At 33.0% G+C, this 20,799-nt stretch overlaps 3 protein-coding genes and 1 non-coding gene across 4 annotated transcripts; 2 read left to right on the forward strand and 2 right to left on the reverse strand.

Moving 5' to 3' along the window:
* Positions 1-6,034: 6,034 nt before the first annotated feature.
* On the forward strand, positions 6,035-8,123 carry LOC145624277 (leucine-rich repeat receptor-like serine/threonine/tyrosine-protein kinase SOBIR1). Its single transcript, XM_081677272.1, has one exon. The coding sequence runs from the start codon at positions 6,072-6,074 to the stop codon at positions 7,977-7,979; it is 1,908 nt and encodes a 635-aa protein (XP_081533398.1). The 5' UTR covers positions 6,035-6,071; the 3' UTR covers positions 7,980-8,123.
* A 12-nt stretch (positions 8,124-8,135) lies between these two features.
* Positions 8,136-11,075, reverse strand: LOC145624278 (protein MHF2 homolog). The gene is made up of 6 exons (XM_081677273.1): positions 10,953-11,075; positions 10,803-10,851; positions 10,668-10,708; positions 9,690-9,729; positions 8,579-8,632; positions 8,136-8,482 (listed from the first exon to the last, which is right to left on the reverse strand). Exons 1-6 carry the CDS (start codon positions 10,971-10,973, stop codon positions 8,379-8,381), a joined length of 309 nt encoding a protein of 102 aa, XP_081533399.1. The 5' UTR covers positions 10,974-11,075; the 3' UTR covers positions 8,136-8,378.
* A 48-nt stretch (positions 11,076-11,123) lies between these two features.
* TRNAT-UGU (transfer RNA threonine (anticodon UGU)) lies at positions 11,124-11,195 on the forward strand. The gene has a single exon. It is a non-coding gene; the product is annotated as a tRNA-Thr (tRNA).
* Positions 11,196-19,059: 7,864 nt separating this feature from the next.
* On the reverse strand, positions 19,060-20,319 carry LOC145625422 (protein JINGUBANG-like). Its single transcript, XM_081678465.1, has one exon. It carries the CDS (start codon positions 20,317-20,319, stop codon positions 19,060-19,062), a length of 1,260 nt encoding a protein of 419 aa, XP_081534591.1.
* Positions 20,320-20,799: the final 480 nt, after the last annotated feature.

Raw genomic sequence — 20,799 nt, forward strand, 5'->3', positions numbered from 1 at the left:
TATCAAAGTATATAATGCTTATTTGTATCCTAAATGGCTATTATGTCATTATTTTACCTTTTATTTATTTATTTATTTTTTTGAAACAATTATTTTACCTTTTATTATCCATCTATCTATTTAATAATTTTAGAGTCACTTTTAAACTGCACCAACACTAAGCTAAACCATGCATCTATCAAATTTTGTTCCTTCTTATACTACTTAGTTAATTTTTCCATTTCTACGCGTGAGATCTAAGTTCTTTCATAACCATACTTTCTCCAATATAATATGTAAAATGATAATTATTTACACAATTTATCTTTTTTAATACAAGCTAATGACTAAATGAACGTAATATATATTTCTTCAAAAATAAAAAATGAACGTAATATATAACAGGTAATAGAGCCGAGCAAATTAAGGATGAAATATCCTAAACGTGGGATTTTATTTACATAAATAAATAGGTATTCCATATTGTTTACACTAATTAATGTGAGGATATTGTGCTACAAGCCTACAAAGCCCATAATTACTTGTTAGGTCCCATGCTAGGCATGTAATCTCACTATTTAATTAATTACTCAGTGCAAGGTAATAAGATGTATGTAGACTTATTCATTGTAACAATTTTCTTCACAAATTAATTTACTAATAAATTGAAAATAATAATAACTAACAAATCAAATATGATTATATGAGCATTACGTATGTATGTAGACGCTGAATCATATGTGTCTCCATGCATATTATTTTAATTTTAAACAGAATCAATACAAATCAAGAAATAATTGGAATTGATTGATATAGTAATAAATAAAAATGTAACCAATAGTTATCTAGGTAATAGGGTAGACTAATAGTATAAAAGGGTGATCTACTACATCGAACAAACACACACAAACATTCCATTCTACAAAATTAAAGAAAAAAACAAGCTAGCTATATAGTGCAAACTAAAGAGAGAAATTAAAGTGGAGGATGGAGATGAAGAATGTGGTTAGTTTGCTAGTATTGGCATCTGTTTTGATTGCTGCAACCATCCCTCAACCTACCTCGGCAGCCCGTATAATCCCTATTTCCGAACCCCCCATTATCCCCTCTGTCTCAGATAGGAGTTTAATCCCTATTCCTCAACCCCCCATTGTCCCCTCTGCTTCAGACAAGAGTTTAATTCCTATTCCCCAACCTCCCATAACCCCCTCTACCTCAGACAGAAGTTTAATCCCTATTCCTCAACCTCCCATTGTCCCATCTGTCTCAGACAGGAGTTTAATCCCTATCCCTCAACCCCCTATTGTCCCATCTGACTCCTTAGGCAGGAGTTTAATCCCTATTCCCCAACCTCCCATAACCCCCTCTACCTCAGACAGAAGTTTAATCCCTATTCCCCAACCTCCCATTGTCCCATTTGTCTCGGACAGGAGTTTAATCCCTATTCCTCAACCCCCTACTGTCCCATCCGCCTCCTTAGACAGGAGTTTAATCCCTATTCCCCAACCTCTCATAACCCCCTCTACCTCAGACAGAAGTTTAATCCCTATTCCCCAACCTCCCATAACCCCCTCTACCTCAGACAGAAGTTTAATCCCTATTCCCCAACCTCCCATTGTCCCATTTGTCTCGGACAGGAGTTTAATCCCTATTCCTCAACCCCCTATTGTCCCATCCGCCTCCTTAGACAGGAGTTTAATCCCTATTCCCCAACCTCCCATAACCCCCTCTACCTCAGACAGAAGTTTAATCCCTATTCCCCAACCTCCCATAACCCCCTCTACCTCAGACAGAAGTTTAATCCCTCTTCCCCAACCTCCCATTGTCCCATCTATCTCAGACAGGAGTTTAATCCCTATTCCTCAACCCCCTATTGTCTCATCCGCCTCCTTAGACAGGAATTTAATCCCTCTTCCTCAACCCCCTATTGTCCCCTCTGTCTCCTCAGGAGTTTTAATCCCTATTCTCCAACCCCCTATTACCCCCTCTGCCTCGAACAACCTCTTTCCATCTCAACTCTACTCGTTTGTCCCCATTATTCCCTTTCCTTCAGATAACTCCTCTCAAGAGGCTCGCGACCCATAATATGGGTAAAAGTTATTCAAGAGGCAAGGGAAACACGTGAATAATAATGTACTTCTCTTTTATTGTTTAAATTAAAATAAAGGATCAATATCTATCTTTGTTTTCGATCTTCTAACATCTTCATATTTGTGATCTTATATTGCACAATGACTTTTAAGAATAAACATTAATATTTTTTCCTCTCTACATTTATTAATTGTCATCTTTTTAAACAATAACCAGATTATTTATTACTTCGTAATATTTATGAAATGTGACTATTAAGATTTAAGTCATCCTAATAAAAACAATGCGAGTAGTAATTAAGATTTTAGTGGAGCCTAAAAATTTAAACACATCATTTCAAATATAGATTATGTAGAAGTGAATAATGTGATGCCTGATGCATGGCGCTAATACAAAGCTTAAAGATAAAAAAAATGTTGCAAAATAATTCATAGGATGACAAAGTAAAATAATTCTTTACAACTTTTTGTTAATCCATGAACTTAACTTGATTAGAATAATAAACACCTTAATTCTTCATGGATTCAATCATTTTGAACAATTTTTACAATAGTTGTGTATGTGTCTTAGGTTTTGTGTGATGCTCCAAAAAATAAGCCCTCAGTTCAATATTTATGAAGTCGTTCGTTTATGATAAAATAAAAATTATAAAGCAAGAAAGCAAGAACACCAAGATTTCTCCATCTATTGCAATTTGGAAATATATAGGGTATATTTAGACTGCAAGGGAAATTATTTGCAATAAAGTATATGAAAACCAAGATTTCTCCATCTATTGCAATTTGGAAATACATAGGGTATATTAAGACGGCAAGGAATTGCATAAATTTATTTGATTTTCGTGCCAATGACACCAAGACTACAATATATACTTGTAGGTTTAGAAGTTCTATGAAAACTCATCAGACTGCTTATAAAAGGCGGATTGATATTAGGTGTTTATACATATACATTTAATTTTTGATTATTTATTTGATTAAATAAGATAAGATACAATTATAAAATTGCTCTCTAATGTTGTATAACTAAATACTCATTTGGTAATTCTGCAAGAATGTGTTATCAAATCAGGGTTGCTTTTAGTGATAACATCAATAAAATGACATTTTTCTTCTTTGCATATCACTGCTAATAATATTAAACCAGAGCATATCAAATCCATCTATAGCATATGAAATCATCATTGGGTACGCTCTTAATAACTTGAAATTAAGTGATTTTGGTGTTTATGACTCTGTGCTACCCTCGGCTTAAGTCCTACAACTCGCTCTCACAAGCTTGATCCAAACTCCAAACCATACATTTTTAAAATGGTTATGCATATTATTGTTTAGACCCTTACACAAATTAGGTTTATGTATTCAGACAATCAGACATGGTTGGTTTATTGAAACTGAAATTCCTTGTAACTATGCTCTTCTATTAAAAAAAAAAAAAAAAGACTCTACTTACTCTCTTCCAAACAAGGTGTTCAGTGACTTCAGTCCAATTGCCAATCTTTGAGAACCTAGTACATGAACATCCATACTCTCTAGGCCCAATCTCATCTATGTACTAATATCTCTTGGACAGCCTAGCCCACCAACTCATTTCACTTCAAATGATTTTGCCCCACCTTTAAAATTTTTAAAAACTAATACTTCCTCCATCTCATAATACTTGAGATGTTGAAATGGATACGTACTTTAAGAAAATTACTAAGAAAATTACAAATGGCTCCATTTAAAATATTTGTTTATTAGATAAAAAATTCTCTTTTGTATTTTTATATTGTAAGAAAACAAAAAGTAGGGGGCAGTGGAGGTAGTGGGTAGTGATGACTCTGATGAGAGAGAAAGTGTAGGATTTAATTGAGTTTGGGGTTTGCGGTCCCAAAGATAGTAGAACAAAATATTTTTTTTATTAGTGATCTCATTTCATATTTGGTTACGTGTAAAATATTTTGGGACGAACAAAATGATAGCTATGTCAAGTATTATGGGACAGAGGAAGGCCATGTTTGGTATATGGCTTTTTGGTTAGCTTTTGGCTTTTTTATGTGGTCAAACAGCCAAAAAATGTGTTTGGTAATTGGCTTTTTAATCAGCGAAAAAGCTGGCTTTTAAGCCAAAATAAAAAAAGCTGTTTTGAGTAGCTTTTTTTTTGTTGGGTTTTGGCTTGTGGCCCACAAATTATCTAATAAACAGTCAACAATTAATTTACCAAACACTTTTATAAACAGCCAATTTCAAAAGTCATTATAAACAGTCAAACATTCCAGTCAGTCAAACAAGCCAAGTGAACCAGCCAACAGCCAACCGGCAACAGCCATTTGCAAAACAAGGCCGAAGTAATACTTACACTCTAATGATGGCTTTGGGTTGGGACCGTGGGCCCGCCTTCCCGCTACCCATCCAAACACTTAAAAAGCCCGTCCTAGCCCGTATTATGAGTGCTAGGAAGCGGGCTAGTCTTGGGCCTGGTTTTTTTTATTGTGATGTTAGCCCGACTCAGCCCTTCGCCGGTTTTTAGGCTTACTTGAGCCGAGTTTAGGCCTATGGGCAATCACATCAAGCCTAACCCATGGCCCAAAGTCTAGAAAAGCACAGCCTCCACTCTTGTCTTTTGCACTTAAATTTTCCTTTATTTTCGTTCATACTCTATTACTCTCTCCGGGGTTTTTTTTTTTTTTTTTTTTATTTTATTTTTTTATATATATATATATTTATTTATTTATTTATTGCATTACTTTCTTTTTTGGGGTGTTTTTTTTATAAATGCATCACCTCTATTTTTGGTAACTTTATACTATGTTTTCTTAGTTCTATCTCTTACTTTAAACCTCACCTAACTTATTTTATCATTTCTCTCTCTTCCATGGTCCCCACTAAGATAATAAAAATATCTATCCTCTCTTACATACTCTATCTTTCATGGTTTTCATCTTACTTTTACTAGTACCTCCGTTTCACATTTTTTGCAACTTTGAAGGGTGCACGGACTCCTAGACAAAATTTGTTTGTGAGTGTAAGATAGAGAGAGAAAAATAAGAATGCATGTGATGAGGAGAGAGAAAGAGAGAAATGACAACCTAAAAAAGAAAGAAAACATTAGTTGCAAATAATGTGTAGCAACCATTTTTGGCAAAAGTTGCAAAAAATATGAAACGAAGGTAGTATAATAATTTATTCACTCACTCACAATATTATATTACTCTCCTAAAACTTTATGCAATCCAAAGTGATGTAAATTAAAAAAACGGAGGGAGCAAAGTTTACAAATCCCTATATTTCCTATCCTAGTTCTTAAAAAGTTTATGCAAACTCGTATAAATAGTATTTGAACATTTATATCCCTAAAACTATTTTACTTATTTTCCCTTGTTGATGTTAATTGCTTAAAAAAAAAATTATAAAAAATAAAATAAAATAAAATAAAAATAAAAAATAAAAAACCTCATGAATAGAATAGTGTGTGGGCATTTATATGAATTATACCACTATAATGTAAAATGAGATAGGATTCCAAGAACATAACAATTCGTGACAATGATTTATTGCACAATGATCTACTTAATCCAATTTTAGCAATATCATAATGATTACTAGTTACTAGTATTAAGTAGTGCTTCAGTACTCCCTAAAGTTAGTTAAAGATGTGGAAGACATTATTTTAGCACAAACATTAGTATATTACTACTACTAGCATATGTTAATGTTGGAAAATAGAACCTACTTCTTATGAATATAACCAAATCTATAACAAGGTTTATAATCAAAAAAATCATGCTAAAAACAGTTAAAAATGTCACTATGTATCCCTGCCCCAAAGAGCACGTTAGAGACCCAACCAACCCAAGTCGTCGCAAAATAATCAAAGTCTCGGTCAATAGTAGGCCCAATAACCTTAATATTCCACACGGCAATTGCCTTTATAAATTAATTCTTGTAATACTCACTTCATCAACTATTCTTAACTATCAGAAAACTATACACCAAAATTTTCTACACTTTCAAGCTCCAATGGAGCTTACATTTACTACTTTTCAGTTCTACTTCTCCCTGCTCTTTTCTCTCGTCTTCGCCGTTCATGCGAAGATATACCTCGACCCGTCCGACTACAAAGCCTTTCAAGTCATCCAAAGAGACTTAGGCATAAGTGATTACCACCCTTCTTTTACTAGAACTCCCTGCAACTCTCCTGCTGTTTCTTGTGAGCGGAGAGTTGCGAGTTACAACTCTGTTTTGAAGATCACTCGTATTGTTTATGAGTCGGAGCAGCTTGACGGGTTCATTTCTCCGGTTATTGGTCAGCTCTCGGAGCTTAGAGAGCTGACTTTGTCAACTAATCATCTTGTTGACCAAATACCAGAAGAAATTGTTGACTGTTTGAAACTTGAGGTTCTTAACCTTAAAAATAACCATTTTACTGGTCGTGTGCCCTCGGAATTGTCGAAACTTGTTCGTCTTCGAGTGCTTGATCTTTCCATGAATAGGTTTGTTGGGGACTTGGCCTTCTTGAGGTACTTCCCGAATTTAGAGAGCCTCTCACTTGCTAATAATCTATTCACTGGGAAGGTTCCAGCATCTTTGAAGTCTTTTAGGAACTTGCAATTCTTTGACATTTCAGGGAATGATTATATTCAAGGTCCTTTACCTGTTCTAAAAGGGGTAGAATATATATCATCAGAAGTGTCAAGGAAGAGCTTAGTTCCAAGAAGATATGTACTCGATGTGAATACAACTAGAGGGAGCAACCACAGTCCAAGAGCAAGCCGTGGTCCTGCTCAAGCTCCTTCGCCATCTCCACCTAAAACTAAGCGCCACCACAAACGCAAGAAGCTTGCAGCGTGGCTACTTGGGTTTCTTGCTGGAGCAATAGTGGGGGGTATATGCGGGATGATATTTTCGGGACTTGTGAAGATGTGCCTAGTTATGTTACGTGGTGGAGGGAAGGGTGCAGGACCATCGATCTTCAGTCCACTAATTAAGAAAGCGGAGGACCTTGCCTTTTTGGAGAAAGAAGATGGTTTGGCAAACTTACAGATGATAGGAAAAGGTGGATGTGGTGAAGTATACAAAGCAGAGTTGCCAGGGAGCAATGGCAAGATGATTGCAATAAAGAAGATACTCGAACCGCCTAAGGAGGCTGTGGAGCTCACTGAAGAAGACAGTAAGATGTTAAACAAGAAAATGCTTCAGGTTCGATCGGAGATTAAAACAGTTGGCAGAGTCAGGCACCGCAATTTGCTACCTCTCCTTGCTCATGTGCCACGATCCAACTGTCATTTGCTTTTGTACGAGTATATGAAAAATGGTAGTCTACAAGACATAATGGCACAACTTGCCAATGGAACCACAGAGTTAGATTGGTTATCTCGATATAGAATAGCACTCGGAGTGGCTTCTGGAATCGAACATCTCCATATGAACATTAATCCACGTATCATTCACAGGGATCTCAAGCCAGCCAACATCCTCCTTGATGATGATATGGAGCCTCGAATTTCAGATTTTGGACTTGCAAAGGAAATGCCAATAGAGAATACCCACATGTCAACTTCAAATGTTGCTGGAACAGTCGGGTATATAGCTCCGGAGTATCACCAAACTGTGAAGTTCACAGACAAATGTGATATATACAGCCTCGGGGTGGTTCTTGGAGCTCTAGTAATGGGAAAGCTACCTGGGGATGTTTTCTTTCAAGACACACCTGAGTTAAACTTGGTGTTATGGTTAAGGAATGTCATGACTTCAGAGGATCCTAAAAGAGCAATTGATCCTACACTAATGGGTAATGGGTATGAAGAGCAAATGCTTCAAGTGCTCAAAATTGCTTGCTTCTGCACTCTAGACGATCCTAAAAAAAGGCCTAACAGTAAGGAAGTTAGGTGTATGTTGGCTCAAATCAGTCACTTAAATTTAAGCTAAATATTTACCAAAAAATGGTAGCAAATGTAGACTATGTAGTATGTAATTCGGCCACAAGAAAGCATATATAATGCATCTATTAAGTGTAATTCTATTTTTAAAAATATGTTATTGAATCAAAGATCACCCAAATGTTTTCTGATACTTTATGTGCTAGCACTCAAAAAAATGAGGAGCAAATGAACCTTTCTGTGACGAGAAAGCCAAAATACAGCTCAGTCATGCAAGATATCCATATCATGGTGCAGCCAGTTTCAAATAATCCTCTTTATTCACACTATTGATGATTATAACATGTATTGAAGATTCTAAGTTTGATTATTCTAATGTGTGATTTCACTGACTCCAAAATCACACATTGTTTTGACTAAACACAAACATCACAGTCCTTGTAGTGCCTCAAAAGTCCAGCAGTAATTGAGGGAGGATTCGTTCTAAATGAGTACCTTCAATCTGACTAAGACCTTCTGCTTCAGCTATGGTGGCAGCCCTCTGAATGGCCTCTGAAATGAGGTTATAGTTTAAATAAAAAATTCCTTATGTCAAGAATATCATTGGAAATGGTAGAACATATAAAGATAAAATAGCTAAAAGCAGACCTGTGATGAAGATCCGGAGAAGTTCACAACTCAGTTTCACAGCAGTTGCATTAGCTGAAGTTTACAAGTCAATAAAGCATTTATTACATTATTCGTTGCATCTATTAATTCAAGCTAAATTAATGAAATAAGAGAATCAGCATCAAAGATACCAAAACAAGAGTCCCCACCTCTCTTTTTTCACCCCCGGGAAAACAAGAAGGGGTAAAAGACGAGAAAAGTGGAACTTATAAATTCGGATTAACAGATAACAGGCATTATGGAATTCACATGCACTCTTGACATTTATGGATTTAAATATAAGTTAGCAAATAAACCCAACACTTCTAAGTGCTAAAGTTATCTTCATCACATTCATATGAAGAGAGCTCCAGCTTATGTAATGTAGATATATTGTTGACATTATGTAATTTATATGTAATTGACTTTTTTTTGGTCTTCCACCCAGTTCATCCTTTGGGCTAATCTGGATTCGGGGTTAGGTTCTGGGTGGTTAGGTTTCAGTCCCCTCCCATTTGTGTTGTGGGGGATCGAACACTTTGATACGTAATTGCTAAAACTAAGAACATATGACTTGCAAAATTATTGCAGGCAAAGGTTTTCTTTATGATCATTGGCGAAAAGAGCCTGTCATGAAATTCATTTGACTATCAAGCATTAATGTGGTTGAGGCACTAAGTGGTTTATGTGAATAAGAAAGCCACACCAACATAAGAAACATCGGAGCCCTTATTCCAAACAAGGGAAGTCCACCATATATGAACCTAAATTCTACAATGATACATTTTCTGAACAGAGAAAACACAAAACTCTCTGGCTACTGGAGCTCTGGGTATGATGATGAAAACAGAATTCAAACGAGTAACATTTTAGGGCAATCAATCCCAAAGCAGAAGAAAAACAGGATTGCAATAGGCTCATAAGATAGGGCTCAATCTGAATTATTGCTACAGAATTGACAATCGGCCCCCATATTACTAAACTAAGTGTTGCAAGACAGTATGCAATCAGAATAGTTTTAAACGTCTCAGACTGAAATTCAAACAAAACCTTTGCAAGTATGCATACAAGATTAAACATTAATGAACGTGACAGAGTAATTTTATAGTACCAGATGTTGGCCGAGTTTTTTTAGCAGTCCCAGCTGCTCCCTGCAGCAACCAAAATTAAATGCATCAGATCCCTAATTCTGTCATTCTGTGTAGTACATGTCAAATAGTAGAAAAACATAAATCTAACATCATCAAATTCATCATCATTCATCATATAATTTTCAACTACCGTAGATTATTAAAGCACACTTCAACCTTAAAAACAAGCCAAGTAAGAGTTAAATCACATAACAGAAAAACGTGTGACATAGGATCATGAATGATGATTAACAAATAGAGCAAATATAAGTTGAAAAGGCTAAATGTCTTGCAAGAATATAAGCATTACAAATAATAGTATGATTATGAAGGGTTTGCATCAGCCAATTGAACCAAACAATGACAATTATATCAGCAATACAAATTATATAATCCCAGCTGATCGCGATTAAACAAGCATGAGAAACAATGAGTGCATATCCATATCCTAGTATCCTACTCCAAAAATTAAAAAAATTGTTCTACATAAAATGCAAAATATCGAAACCAATCTAAGGTTATTGACTTATCAGCAGTCTCGTTCCTTTCGAGTTTCAACCTTTACCAACACACATTGGATACAGCACCCCTACCACTAATCTTAATTAAATTATCACTCCCCATTAGAACCTCCACAAAACCTACATTCATACATTATATATAATGTTCATCATCATGAAAACACAACAATTCCAACAATTTAGCTTAAATTCACAATTAGACACCGCCATTGTCACCAAGTTTCATCGATTGCGATATCGAATTCAGACCAACAAACATACATAAAACTCCATAATAGTAGCATTGTTCAGAAAGCCAAAATGTCACCAAACTAAATTAAAATCCAAACAATTTTCTGTAACTAAAAATAGTAAAAAAAATCAATTACATTTTGCTCAATTTGACGAATTTAATTAAAATTGTCAACAAAAAATTAAAAATAAAGCGTCGGAATTTACCTCATTGTCTAGATTATCAATGCCTTCATTCCTTTCTCTCTCTACAATCACAAAAATCAAATTAAATACATAATTAATCACTAGTTACGCGATTAAGACTGTAATTAACATTTAGGAGAGAGAAAGAGAGAAAACCGAGTGCTTTTTTGCGCCAGACGAGCTTGAAAATGGCGTGAACTAGGTCCTAATTAACGAATAATCACCAAATTAAAAATAATTAAATAGAAATTATAATTCATAATTAAAGGAATTAAAATGATGTAAATAGGAAGAAGAAAAACTTACAGGATCAAAATTATCCTCCATTTTTAGAGAGAAATTTCAGGTGTTTTAATGGAATCCAAGTTAACTAGAAATGGCGCTTTTTGTTTCTCTCTCTATTTTATTTGCGATTTTTTTGGGTTTTTTGTTTTGTTTTTTATAATTAACTATTTTTGTGGCAAAATTAATAAATAGGCCCCTATAGCTCAGTGGTAGAGCGTCCTTCTTGTAAACTGAAGGTCTGTAGTTCGATCCTGCATGGGGGCACTTTTATTTTAAACTATTTAATTCATGAAATTTGGATTTTAAACTTTCGCATATTCCAATTGTATAGGAGTATGGTTTGATTCATGAATTTGATATCATGTTCCAAATATGTGTTCTTTTTATGAAAATGACATAAATGATAATTTTTAAAGTATTTTTTCTAGTCAGTCGCGAGAAATTTGGTATTTTGATCCGATTTTAGGGCCTATTAACCGATTAGGTTACCTTGTCCAATATTCAGTTTCACCGTTGAACAAGGTGTACAACTGCACAAGGAGTCAAGGACTGCCATCTCTAATATTGGTTTTGTAAATTGTCAAGTCCAACTCCTGATTTCAATGTGGTAATTATTGACATAAGATAGCCTAGTTGGCACTTGGCAATACACGATAAGGTTGGTATTTTAGCTCGATCCCAATGACTATAAACCCATTAGATTACCCTATCCAATATTCAGTTTCAAGTTCGATCAAGATAGAATCTGGTATATTCACCCGGGTCGCCGGGTACACCGTACACCCAACTAATCATTTTTTTTGGTGTTCTACCCGGTTCACCCTTTGGGCTAATCCGGATTCGGGGATCAGTTTTGGGTGGTTAGGTTCCAGTCCCCTCCCGATTGTTGTTGCGGGGGATCGAACACGAGTCCTCCCTACCAAGTGTAGTCTCAATCACCACTACACCAACAACCAATTGGTTACACCCAACTAATCATAGGTGTATGATGCACCCGGGTGTATAAAACAATGTCAATCAAGAAGTACAACTGCTGAACTGCATAAGGATTCAAGGACTACCATCTCTAAGTATTGGTTTGGTAAATCGTCAAGTTCAATATATATAATCCGTGGACCTAGTTGTGTATAAGGCCCAGCATTCCAGACTTTTGGGTTGGTGTAGCTTTTTTAAATTACTGATAGGAAAAGGCGGGTATACTTTATTGTGTTCTTAGACCAACTATATTCAAGCCCAGTATACAAATAAAAAAAATAATAAATAATTTTTCTTTTTTTTAAAAAAAACCCCAATGATGGAAAATATTAGATTACCTAAAATGCCCTTACATCTCTAATCCTTAAATTATAAAGTTGCAATTACTCCAATACTAACCCGACCAACTTGATCTGAAAAAATATTCGATTCAGATTTTGACTCGTAAGGACGCAATAATTTAACATGACTCAAGCTTGAAATTAAACTCGACCTGACCTCACTGAACCCAACCCGGACACCCGTATTGACTCTTCTATTTGCAAATGCCTACTTCATATGAACTTTTTTGTGAACACTACCTTGAGATATAATCCATCAAAAGTTTAGCTTGTGGGGCAACATTTATTAAAATTACACCTAATTAACTTACATTACACACATTTTACCCAGGATAAAACCATTCTACACACTTTAATGCTATATTTTGTTAATTTAGACTTAAAAACGGAGTATTTTTTTTAAAAAAAACCCTAAAATATGGGTAATTTACTAATTGGGGCTAAATGATGGATTTATTATTTAAGGGTAATTGGGGCTCAGTGAGTGTAATTAGAGGTCATTGGGTTGAATAGACATTGATTGTGGGCCTCATTAGCTGAAATTTGGACTATTTCTGTTTAGAGTAGTGTTATCAACAAAAAAAATAAAAAAAAATTAAAATAAAAATAAAAAAAATTAAAATAAAAAAAAATAAATAATAAAAATTTGCTTATAAAAGGTAATTATTTCAAAATAAAAATACATAAGGTAATTATATACATGCAAAAAAAAATGTTTTATAAGGTTTTTTCCAACACATGAGTATAGAGAGCGTATGAAGTGCTAATTAAGCTTTTTCGTTTACCTATGTTATTAGTGTTTTATAACACGAAGTACACCATGTTACATTAACAATTGTGCAGATATTAAAAGAAGCAACATTTAGAAATAGAAGGAATACTTGAATTCTATTTGGTAAATATGAAAGGATCCTAGATTCCTAGGCATATACGCCTGATGATGATCTTTGGCTAGATGGCTAGGATATAATTGCGTAACAAAATACCATTATTATGTGATGCAATGAGCATGAAAAAAAAAAGTGCAATTAGTTATAATGTCTAAGCAAAGCAGTTCCAGGGGGCGAATAATTTGATTTGGTTGATCCAATATTATAGTAATAGAAACTAACATATAATGTTTAAGCTTAACTAATTAATTACTAGTAATAGTTAATTATGAACTAAGACGTAAGCAATTACGCTATTATGATATAATTGCAAATTTGTTTAGTGGAGTTATAGTTGAAGTTGATACTGTATTGATGCTTCATTCCTTTAATTAAGCTAATTAATGTAATTTATTAAGATAATTAGTGTAAGCCACATGCTCCCACAAAAATGGAGTTTAACAAAGTGATTTTAGTAAGCACTCCCCCAAAAATATGTCGTTATTATTGGCAGGAGGGGATGATTAGAAACTTGCCTTTTTGCTAAGCATCTTTTAGTTTCAACTTTTGAGTAGAATAACTCCAAGGAAGTAGCTTTAATGCATTGCATGCCATCTTTTCATACCATAAGTTTATTAAATTAATATTTTGACTTACTTCAAGGCTTCAACAACACAAAAAATTGGATCCAAAAACTCAAAAAGATATGTATCAAATACATAATGTACAAAGTCATACATATTTGACATTACATTAATAGGTCGATATTAACTATGTATACTGAATGAGTAAGCTACATACTACACGTCTTTTTTGACTTATAATGACATAATAAAATAATCCAATATAATCCAATAAGATTTTCTCATAACCAAATTAGAAGGGAAAAAAAACCGGTAAATCGAGTAAACCACAAAAAAAAAAAAAAAAAAAAAAAAAAAAGCCTCTAGAAAATCAAACAAAATGCATGTGTATGTGTATACCAAAGCTTTCACTAATCAAAATCAATAGTCCTTTTATGTTGTTATACCATGAGCGTAGAGCACGTTGCTTCCAACACGTACGGGTGCATGATCATGCATTCATGTGTTTCTAACTTTCAACATCATGAGCATGTGTTATATTATATATCACTTATATAATTATATGTACTGTACTATTTTTAAACTATTACAATTTGCAACATAAATTCACTAGCTATATGCTCAACGCTCATACATGAAATTCTTTTGTTATACAAGAAAAATGTCATTATGAACCTTTTAATTACAATATTTACACATTTCATAATGAGTCATGGAGTACATATATTTATGGGCTCTCAAGTTTAAATAAATATAATCCTTTGATTATATATACTTTAGAAGATATGATCCCTTTAATTTAAATGCATCATGCATGCTTTGAGCATCAAGCACTAACATGAAAACGAATGGTAGCTATTTTAATTCTCAGGGCTCTTATGACGTGCTTTTGTTACAAGAAAAATACTAATATCAACTCTTTTTACAATATTTTTTTACACATTTATTCTAGAAAATGAGTCACTGGTACGTAGTTACGTACATTTATGGTTTTGTGTTGGTTTTTAAAAATAATTATGCATTTGATTATACTTATTATTTACTTTATTTAGAGCATAATGCTTCCTTTGGATGCATCATGCATGCTTCGAGTATCTTGCACAAACATGAAAACGAACCCTACTTCAATTCTCATGGCTCGCAAGTCTATTTCACGTGACGACGTCTCCCAATTCCAGCCAAAACAAACAAGAAATCAAAACCATAAACAAGTAAAATAGAATTTAAACATATAATATGACATCAATGTCATATTAATAGGAAAATAATAATCATTAGTAGGGTCCGACAATGAAACCATATTTTATAAATAAACATACACATAATCAAAGATTTAAAAGCAAAAAGAAATCGTTAATTAATTATTATTAATAATAATATTGGTCAATACAAAAAATTACCCAACAGCAGAACTAGTCGCCGACCAAACGGAAGACCACACTAGTATAGGCATATAGCTCTGCCACATACATCATTTTCTTAATTAGCCTAAACTTAACTACCAAAACAATGTCATTTAATCATTATTAAAATAGGGAAAGAGATTTGATATTGTGTGGATTTGATTAGACACAATATGATTAACTTGGTCGATTTTTTAATTATTAGATTTGGAATATTTATGGGTTAGTTGACATTATTATGTCGTGGAGTTATTAATTTGGGTTATTTTAAATTTTAAGAATTATTAGTATACAAGTATATATTAGTGTCTTATACTCTTATACCACTAGGGTTTTTGTAAGCTAGTCTAATAAACCTATTTTATAAGAAACTCTACATTCTAATCCTTAAATATTAGATCAATCAAGATTGAATCAGGATTATGTTTTATTATTATTTAGATCTAGGGAATCAAAACCTTAATCCAATTATTATATTAGGAGTGGAAATTGTACGTTTATTTTTGCTTGTTTTGAAATAATTAATAAGCCATTTATTTGTCGATTTAGATTCGGTTTAGTTTATTTGATTTTGTCTGATGTTATACAATATATTTGTGTCTAGACTTTTTTTGTGAATGTGTCTAAACATATTTTTCCTAAACATATTTTTTATCATTAAAATTGTTTTTTTTGTAAACCTATTAAATCTACTTGTGAGTGATATGTAGCTGTGGTATTTTTTATTTTATTTTTATTTTTTTATTTTTGTTTTTCATCACTAAATGTTATAATAGCACAACATTTAGTTAAGTATATATAAACAAGTATAATAGCAAGAGATCAAAGTAATTACATGAACTCACATCTTATTGAAGGTTACAATTCCATCATACACTTTAGCATGCATGCAATGCTTCATATCTTATATATATATATATATATATATATATATATATATATATATATATATATATATATAATACATACTCTTGTAATAAGCTGCAACTCTACAATACAGTGAATCTTAAACCAAATGTTGATACTTGATACGTAAGATCTGAATTATTACCTTTTTTTTGAGGGGAATCTGAATTATTACCTTTATTAATCTATATTGGTCCAATTATATATAAAGTGTAAATATTCTTTTTAATTGTGCTTGAATGATTTTGATAATTTCTAGCTTACAAATTTCGTATGTAGAACTGTGTATAATTAATTAAAAAAAAAACATACTACGTCGCTGTTAAGGATATATAGCAGGTGAGATATCTTAGCATTACATTATTGATACTATTTGATTCATGCAAAAAGGGGATTCTTAATTTTTTAGTATACTATTGATAATACTACGTATATATACACTTGTATTTATTTGCAAAAAGGGATGAATTGAATGAATGACCTCATAAACATTAATTTGTAGGACGCTCACATAAGACAATATATAAGAAAATTGTATAAAATTAGAAATTTATGACAAAAAACACTCGTAGATCAGTGTAATTAATGTGTTATTGTCATGATTTTATTAATTTTAAACAATTTTTAAGAGTATTTTATAAAATGCTTATACGTAGAGGCTATATGTATAGCATTTTCCTTAACTAATTACCAATTCTTATTAGAAAAGCTCTTTTTCGTCTTTGAAAATTAAACTATATGAACTTTAAGATCAAAGTTTATAATTATTAAATATGATTAATGTCATGGATGGATATATAGTCCTTGTTGAAATTCCACTTTCTTTCTTTTTCTTTTCTTTTTTGCATATATGGACCAAAGAAATCCACAATAATTTAATTTTTGAGCCAAAAACACGCATTATTATGCACGGCAACAATCATTTGCAAATTGCAAGTGAGTCATGTTTTCAAGCCTACCCACTTGATATTTATATCCTTCTACGAAGGCGGATGCTGCATCTCAAATTGAAGGTGTCAACATCATAACTATAGATTAATAGTAAGATTTGTCACAAATTATTTCCTCGTTGAATGGGTAAATTCGTAATTTTTTCTAAAAATTTTCCGTTAAGAATATGAGAAAGATTTAAATGAAATTGTTATCGACTGTTGTACACCATATATATATCACGAATTCACAATAGAGTGAAAAAATTAGCGGAAAATAATTCCTAAATTTCAAATTTTCGTACTAAAAAAAAAAAAACATGGTTGCGTTGTTATTTTTATTGGAGACATGCACCTATATAACTAATAGAATGATAGATTTGAATACGAAAATGATATAAAATAATTTTGGCGATTAGAGGGAGTAGCATTGTAGCATGTAGCTAGGTTGTTACGTTACATTCAATCATCTTTTAATAATTTCTGCTTATTATTAGACAAACGATTAGTTAAAATTTTTAAAATTCCAACTGAAGTAGACTTATAACCAAACAGGTTTATTTATTTATTTTTTGGAGCAAATAACCTAACAATAAGTTTATGATTGTACTAAAATACGAGGTACTAGTTTGTTGAGACTTTAATTTAGAGGTGCTGCAATAGATCAGATATTAAGAGGTTATATTATGATTCGATCGATTCCCTTATATGGACTGCGTATACTTCCTGTCAATATGTATATACCACGACTGCTGCAGTACGTTTTATGTTTTCGGAGTACATACATATTTTTATATCACATTGTCTAATTATATTTGTAGGATTAGGATAGATATATACAAAATATTAAGGACCAAATAAATATTGATTTAATAGTAAGGATTAAGCTTTCTAACCTTGAGGTCGAGGGTGACATTCGGAGTGTAGGGATTTTCCTTACCCTTCCTCCTACTTTTAAAGTGTCTATCTAGCCCTTAAACTCGATCGGGTAAATATGTATGGTTTCGGTCTAATAATAAGACAATTTATCTCACCTAGTTACTTAAGAAATGTATATGAAAACTTGAGAATTAATGATATATAAACACACGTAGGTCAAAATCATTTATTTTATTTAGATGAGGATTCTTATAAAAAATGATTAATTATTCATCCTCAATCTATTATAGAACCCTTATATTAAAACTTCATGTACAGCATTTTTCTATAAAAATAGTTTTTTTTTTTTTTTTTTCATCTTTTGAAATGGAGGCGGTATAAAATATAAATCATATACCAACAAATATTACACTATAGATCTCAAATCCATCATTATTCTACTCTCCTTTTTTTTTTTTTTTTTTTTTCAAATTCAATATATCATAATAAATTTAACAATAATGTTTTCTTCTTAGTTCTCTTTTTTTTGTTGCTAAAACAATAAAACGTAATCTAATTTAAGTTTTTCAATTTGTCCTTTTTATTTTTTTGGGTTATTTACATGTGAAAACTAATACATTTAATTAATTAACATAAATTAAACGTATACTTCTAATTGTAGATAAAAAATACTATTAAGAAAAGGATCTTTCTAATGAACGCCCTCAGAGCGTTGGATAAGCATTTAAAATATTGCCTAAAATGGTATGGAGTATTAATTTGGAAAAGCATGACAAAATCACGCATCGATCGGTGTACTTAATGTTCATTTTAATTTAATCTTTCTATTTTTAGTTAGTTTATCCAACGCTAGCTTTTGCCGTGATAAATAAAAAATGTGCATTATAATTTATATATAGAGGCATTTAATTTTAACGTGAGCCAATATTTAAGATAAATAAAAATAGCATCCATGCACATATTTATAATAGAAACATAAGATGAGATGTATAGTAATAATACTCTGTAATAATTCATTACATCACACAGTACACCAATACAAAGGATGAAGATTTTTCCGAGGTAACTTAGCTTTAGACATGGTTTAGACAAAAATTTATAAACAATAGTGGATATTCTAATCAATAACAATTACCTTGGAGAAATCTTTACCTAAAACAAACATCCATTCTTTATTACTTGTATAAACTTCTATTTTTAGTAATAAAAAACTAATACTCTCTCCGTACACTACTTTTACCACTAATATTTTTTCATGTAGGGAGGCCTATTGTTAATGAGTTCAGACACCATAATTTCCCAAACCTTAATCTCCCCATCCAAGCTCCCACTACAAACCGAAACGACATCGTTTTCCATCCTCGAAATAGCGGCCGCCACCGCCAACGACCTCACCGGTTTATCATGCCCTTCCAAAACACCCAAACAACAAAACAACCCCTTACTCCCACTCCCACACTCCCCCTCACCTCTCCCCCAAATCCTAACCGTCCGATCCGCACCCCCACTCACAAACAAATCATGTCCATCCAATCCAAGCAAGCACAACACAGCTCCATCATGACTTCCCACAACCTCACTCTCAACCATCCGATCATTCTCCCCTTCTTTCTCCCACGCCATTACGACTCCGTCACAACCGCCAGATAATAACACCTTTCCATCCTTACTTAACGCTAATGCATTCACAACCGTTGATCTATGATTCTCCAGGGTACTTACCCTGGAGTGTCGCACCACTTTATCGTTACCCCTCTCCCATACAATAATCGTCCCATCAGCTGACCCCGTATACACTGTCCCGTTACTCGAAACCACTACCGCGTTAACGGCGTCTTCATGCGCCATTAACGACTCTAAACATTTATAATCCGAAGCCCTCCATATTTTCAACGTTTTGTCCCATGAAACGGTATATATTAACCCGTTACTTAACGTCATCCCTGAAACGGCGTCGTTATGTTGTATCCAAAGTTTCCGTTTATTTCTCCTAACTTGTACGTAGTTTTTCGCACAAGCGAAACGACGTAGCTTATCTTTCATTGTTGGGAGGGTTGTCTCTAAACGGTGTCGTTTCCATACTCGGATTTTACTATCTTGATGAGCTGTCAAGATTTTGTTATCTTCGCAGAATGCAATGGACTTGATGAACCCTCCTGAGGACAAATCCCGGCCCTCGAATGAAACTACTGGGGAGAACGTGGTTAGATCGAAGGTGGTGATTTGATTGCCAGACGCGGCGTAGAGGAGTTTACCTTGGGTTGCTAAGCAAGATATGTGGTGGTGATTTGGTGTTTTTAAGGTGACTATGCATTTGTAATAAGGGTGGTGGACCGGGATTAGTTTTTCGGCCGGTTCGATATTGATACGGATATAATGAGATAGAAGGTAATTTGTGGTGGTGCTACTATTGTTGGAGATTGAGGAAGAAGAGGTGCTTCTAAAACTCCATTCTTTAGATAATGTGGAGGAGTTGTTGCTAGTACTACTTTCAAAAGCCATGTTTTAAAGTTCTTTTGGATATCTTAGTGAAGTTTATTTGAGGGGTATATATAGGAGAAAATAAGTGTTACGTAATCGTATATTCGTATGTATCATAGACTATATGTTCCTTTATGCATTACTAATTTATTTTAAGAGAAATTATTACTTAAAAAATAAAAAAAACTTAAAAAAAAAAAAACATGGAGGAAATCAAGAAAGTACATATCATCAGAAATCGGATAAATTGATTTATAATATTAAAATATGCTGAGATAAGTACAATTTTGTACCCCCATATTATTGTATTTTATAGTACATTTATGTAATTATGTTTTCAATTTTTGTTAACTATTTAGTACTCCATAAGTCCAAATTAAATAAATAAATGTATTTAAAATTTAGTTAATTTATTACACAAATTGTGCTTGCTTGACTGCAAATACTATACTATAGCCTAAGTTAAGTGTAAGACAACTTTTATACTACCTCCGTTACAGG

The sequence above is a fragment of the Chenopodium album genome, chromosome 3, assembly GCF_948465745.1.
Source record: "Chenopodium album chromosome 3, dcCheAlbu1.1, whole genome shotgun sequence".
In the NCBI taxonomy this organism is placed as follows: Eukaryota; Viridiplantae; Streptophyta; class Magnoliopsida; order Caryophyllales; family Amaranthaceae; genus Chenopodium; species Chenopodium album.

Bases quoted from the DNA above. Each gene is read 5' to 3' on its own strand.
- LOC145624277 (XM_081677272.1), top strand. From the start codon at position 6,072: ATGGAGCTTACATTTACTACTTTTCAGTTCTACTTCTCCCTGCTCTTT.
- LOC145624278 (XM_081677273.1), bottom strand. From the start codon at position 10,973: ATGGAGGATAATTTTGATCCT. The intron at 10,852-10,952 runs GTAAGTTTTTCT...TTCGTTAATTAG, and splicing joins TGGAGGATAATTTTGATCCT to GACCTAGTTCACGCCATTTT. The intron at 10,709-10,802 runs GTTTTCTCTCTT...TTGTGATTGTAG, and splicing joins CTGGCGCAAAAAAGCACTCG to AGAGAGAAAGGAATGAAGGC.
- LOC145625422 (XM_081678465.1), bottom strand. From the start codon at position 20,319: ATGGCTTTTGAAAGTAGTACTAGCAACAACTCCTCCACATTATCTAAA.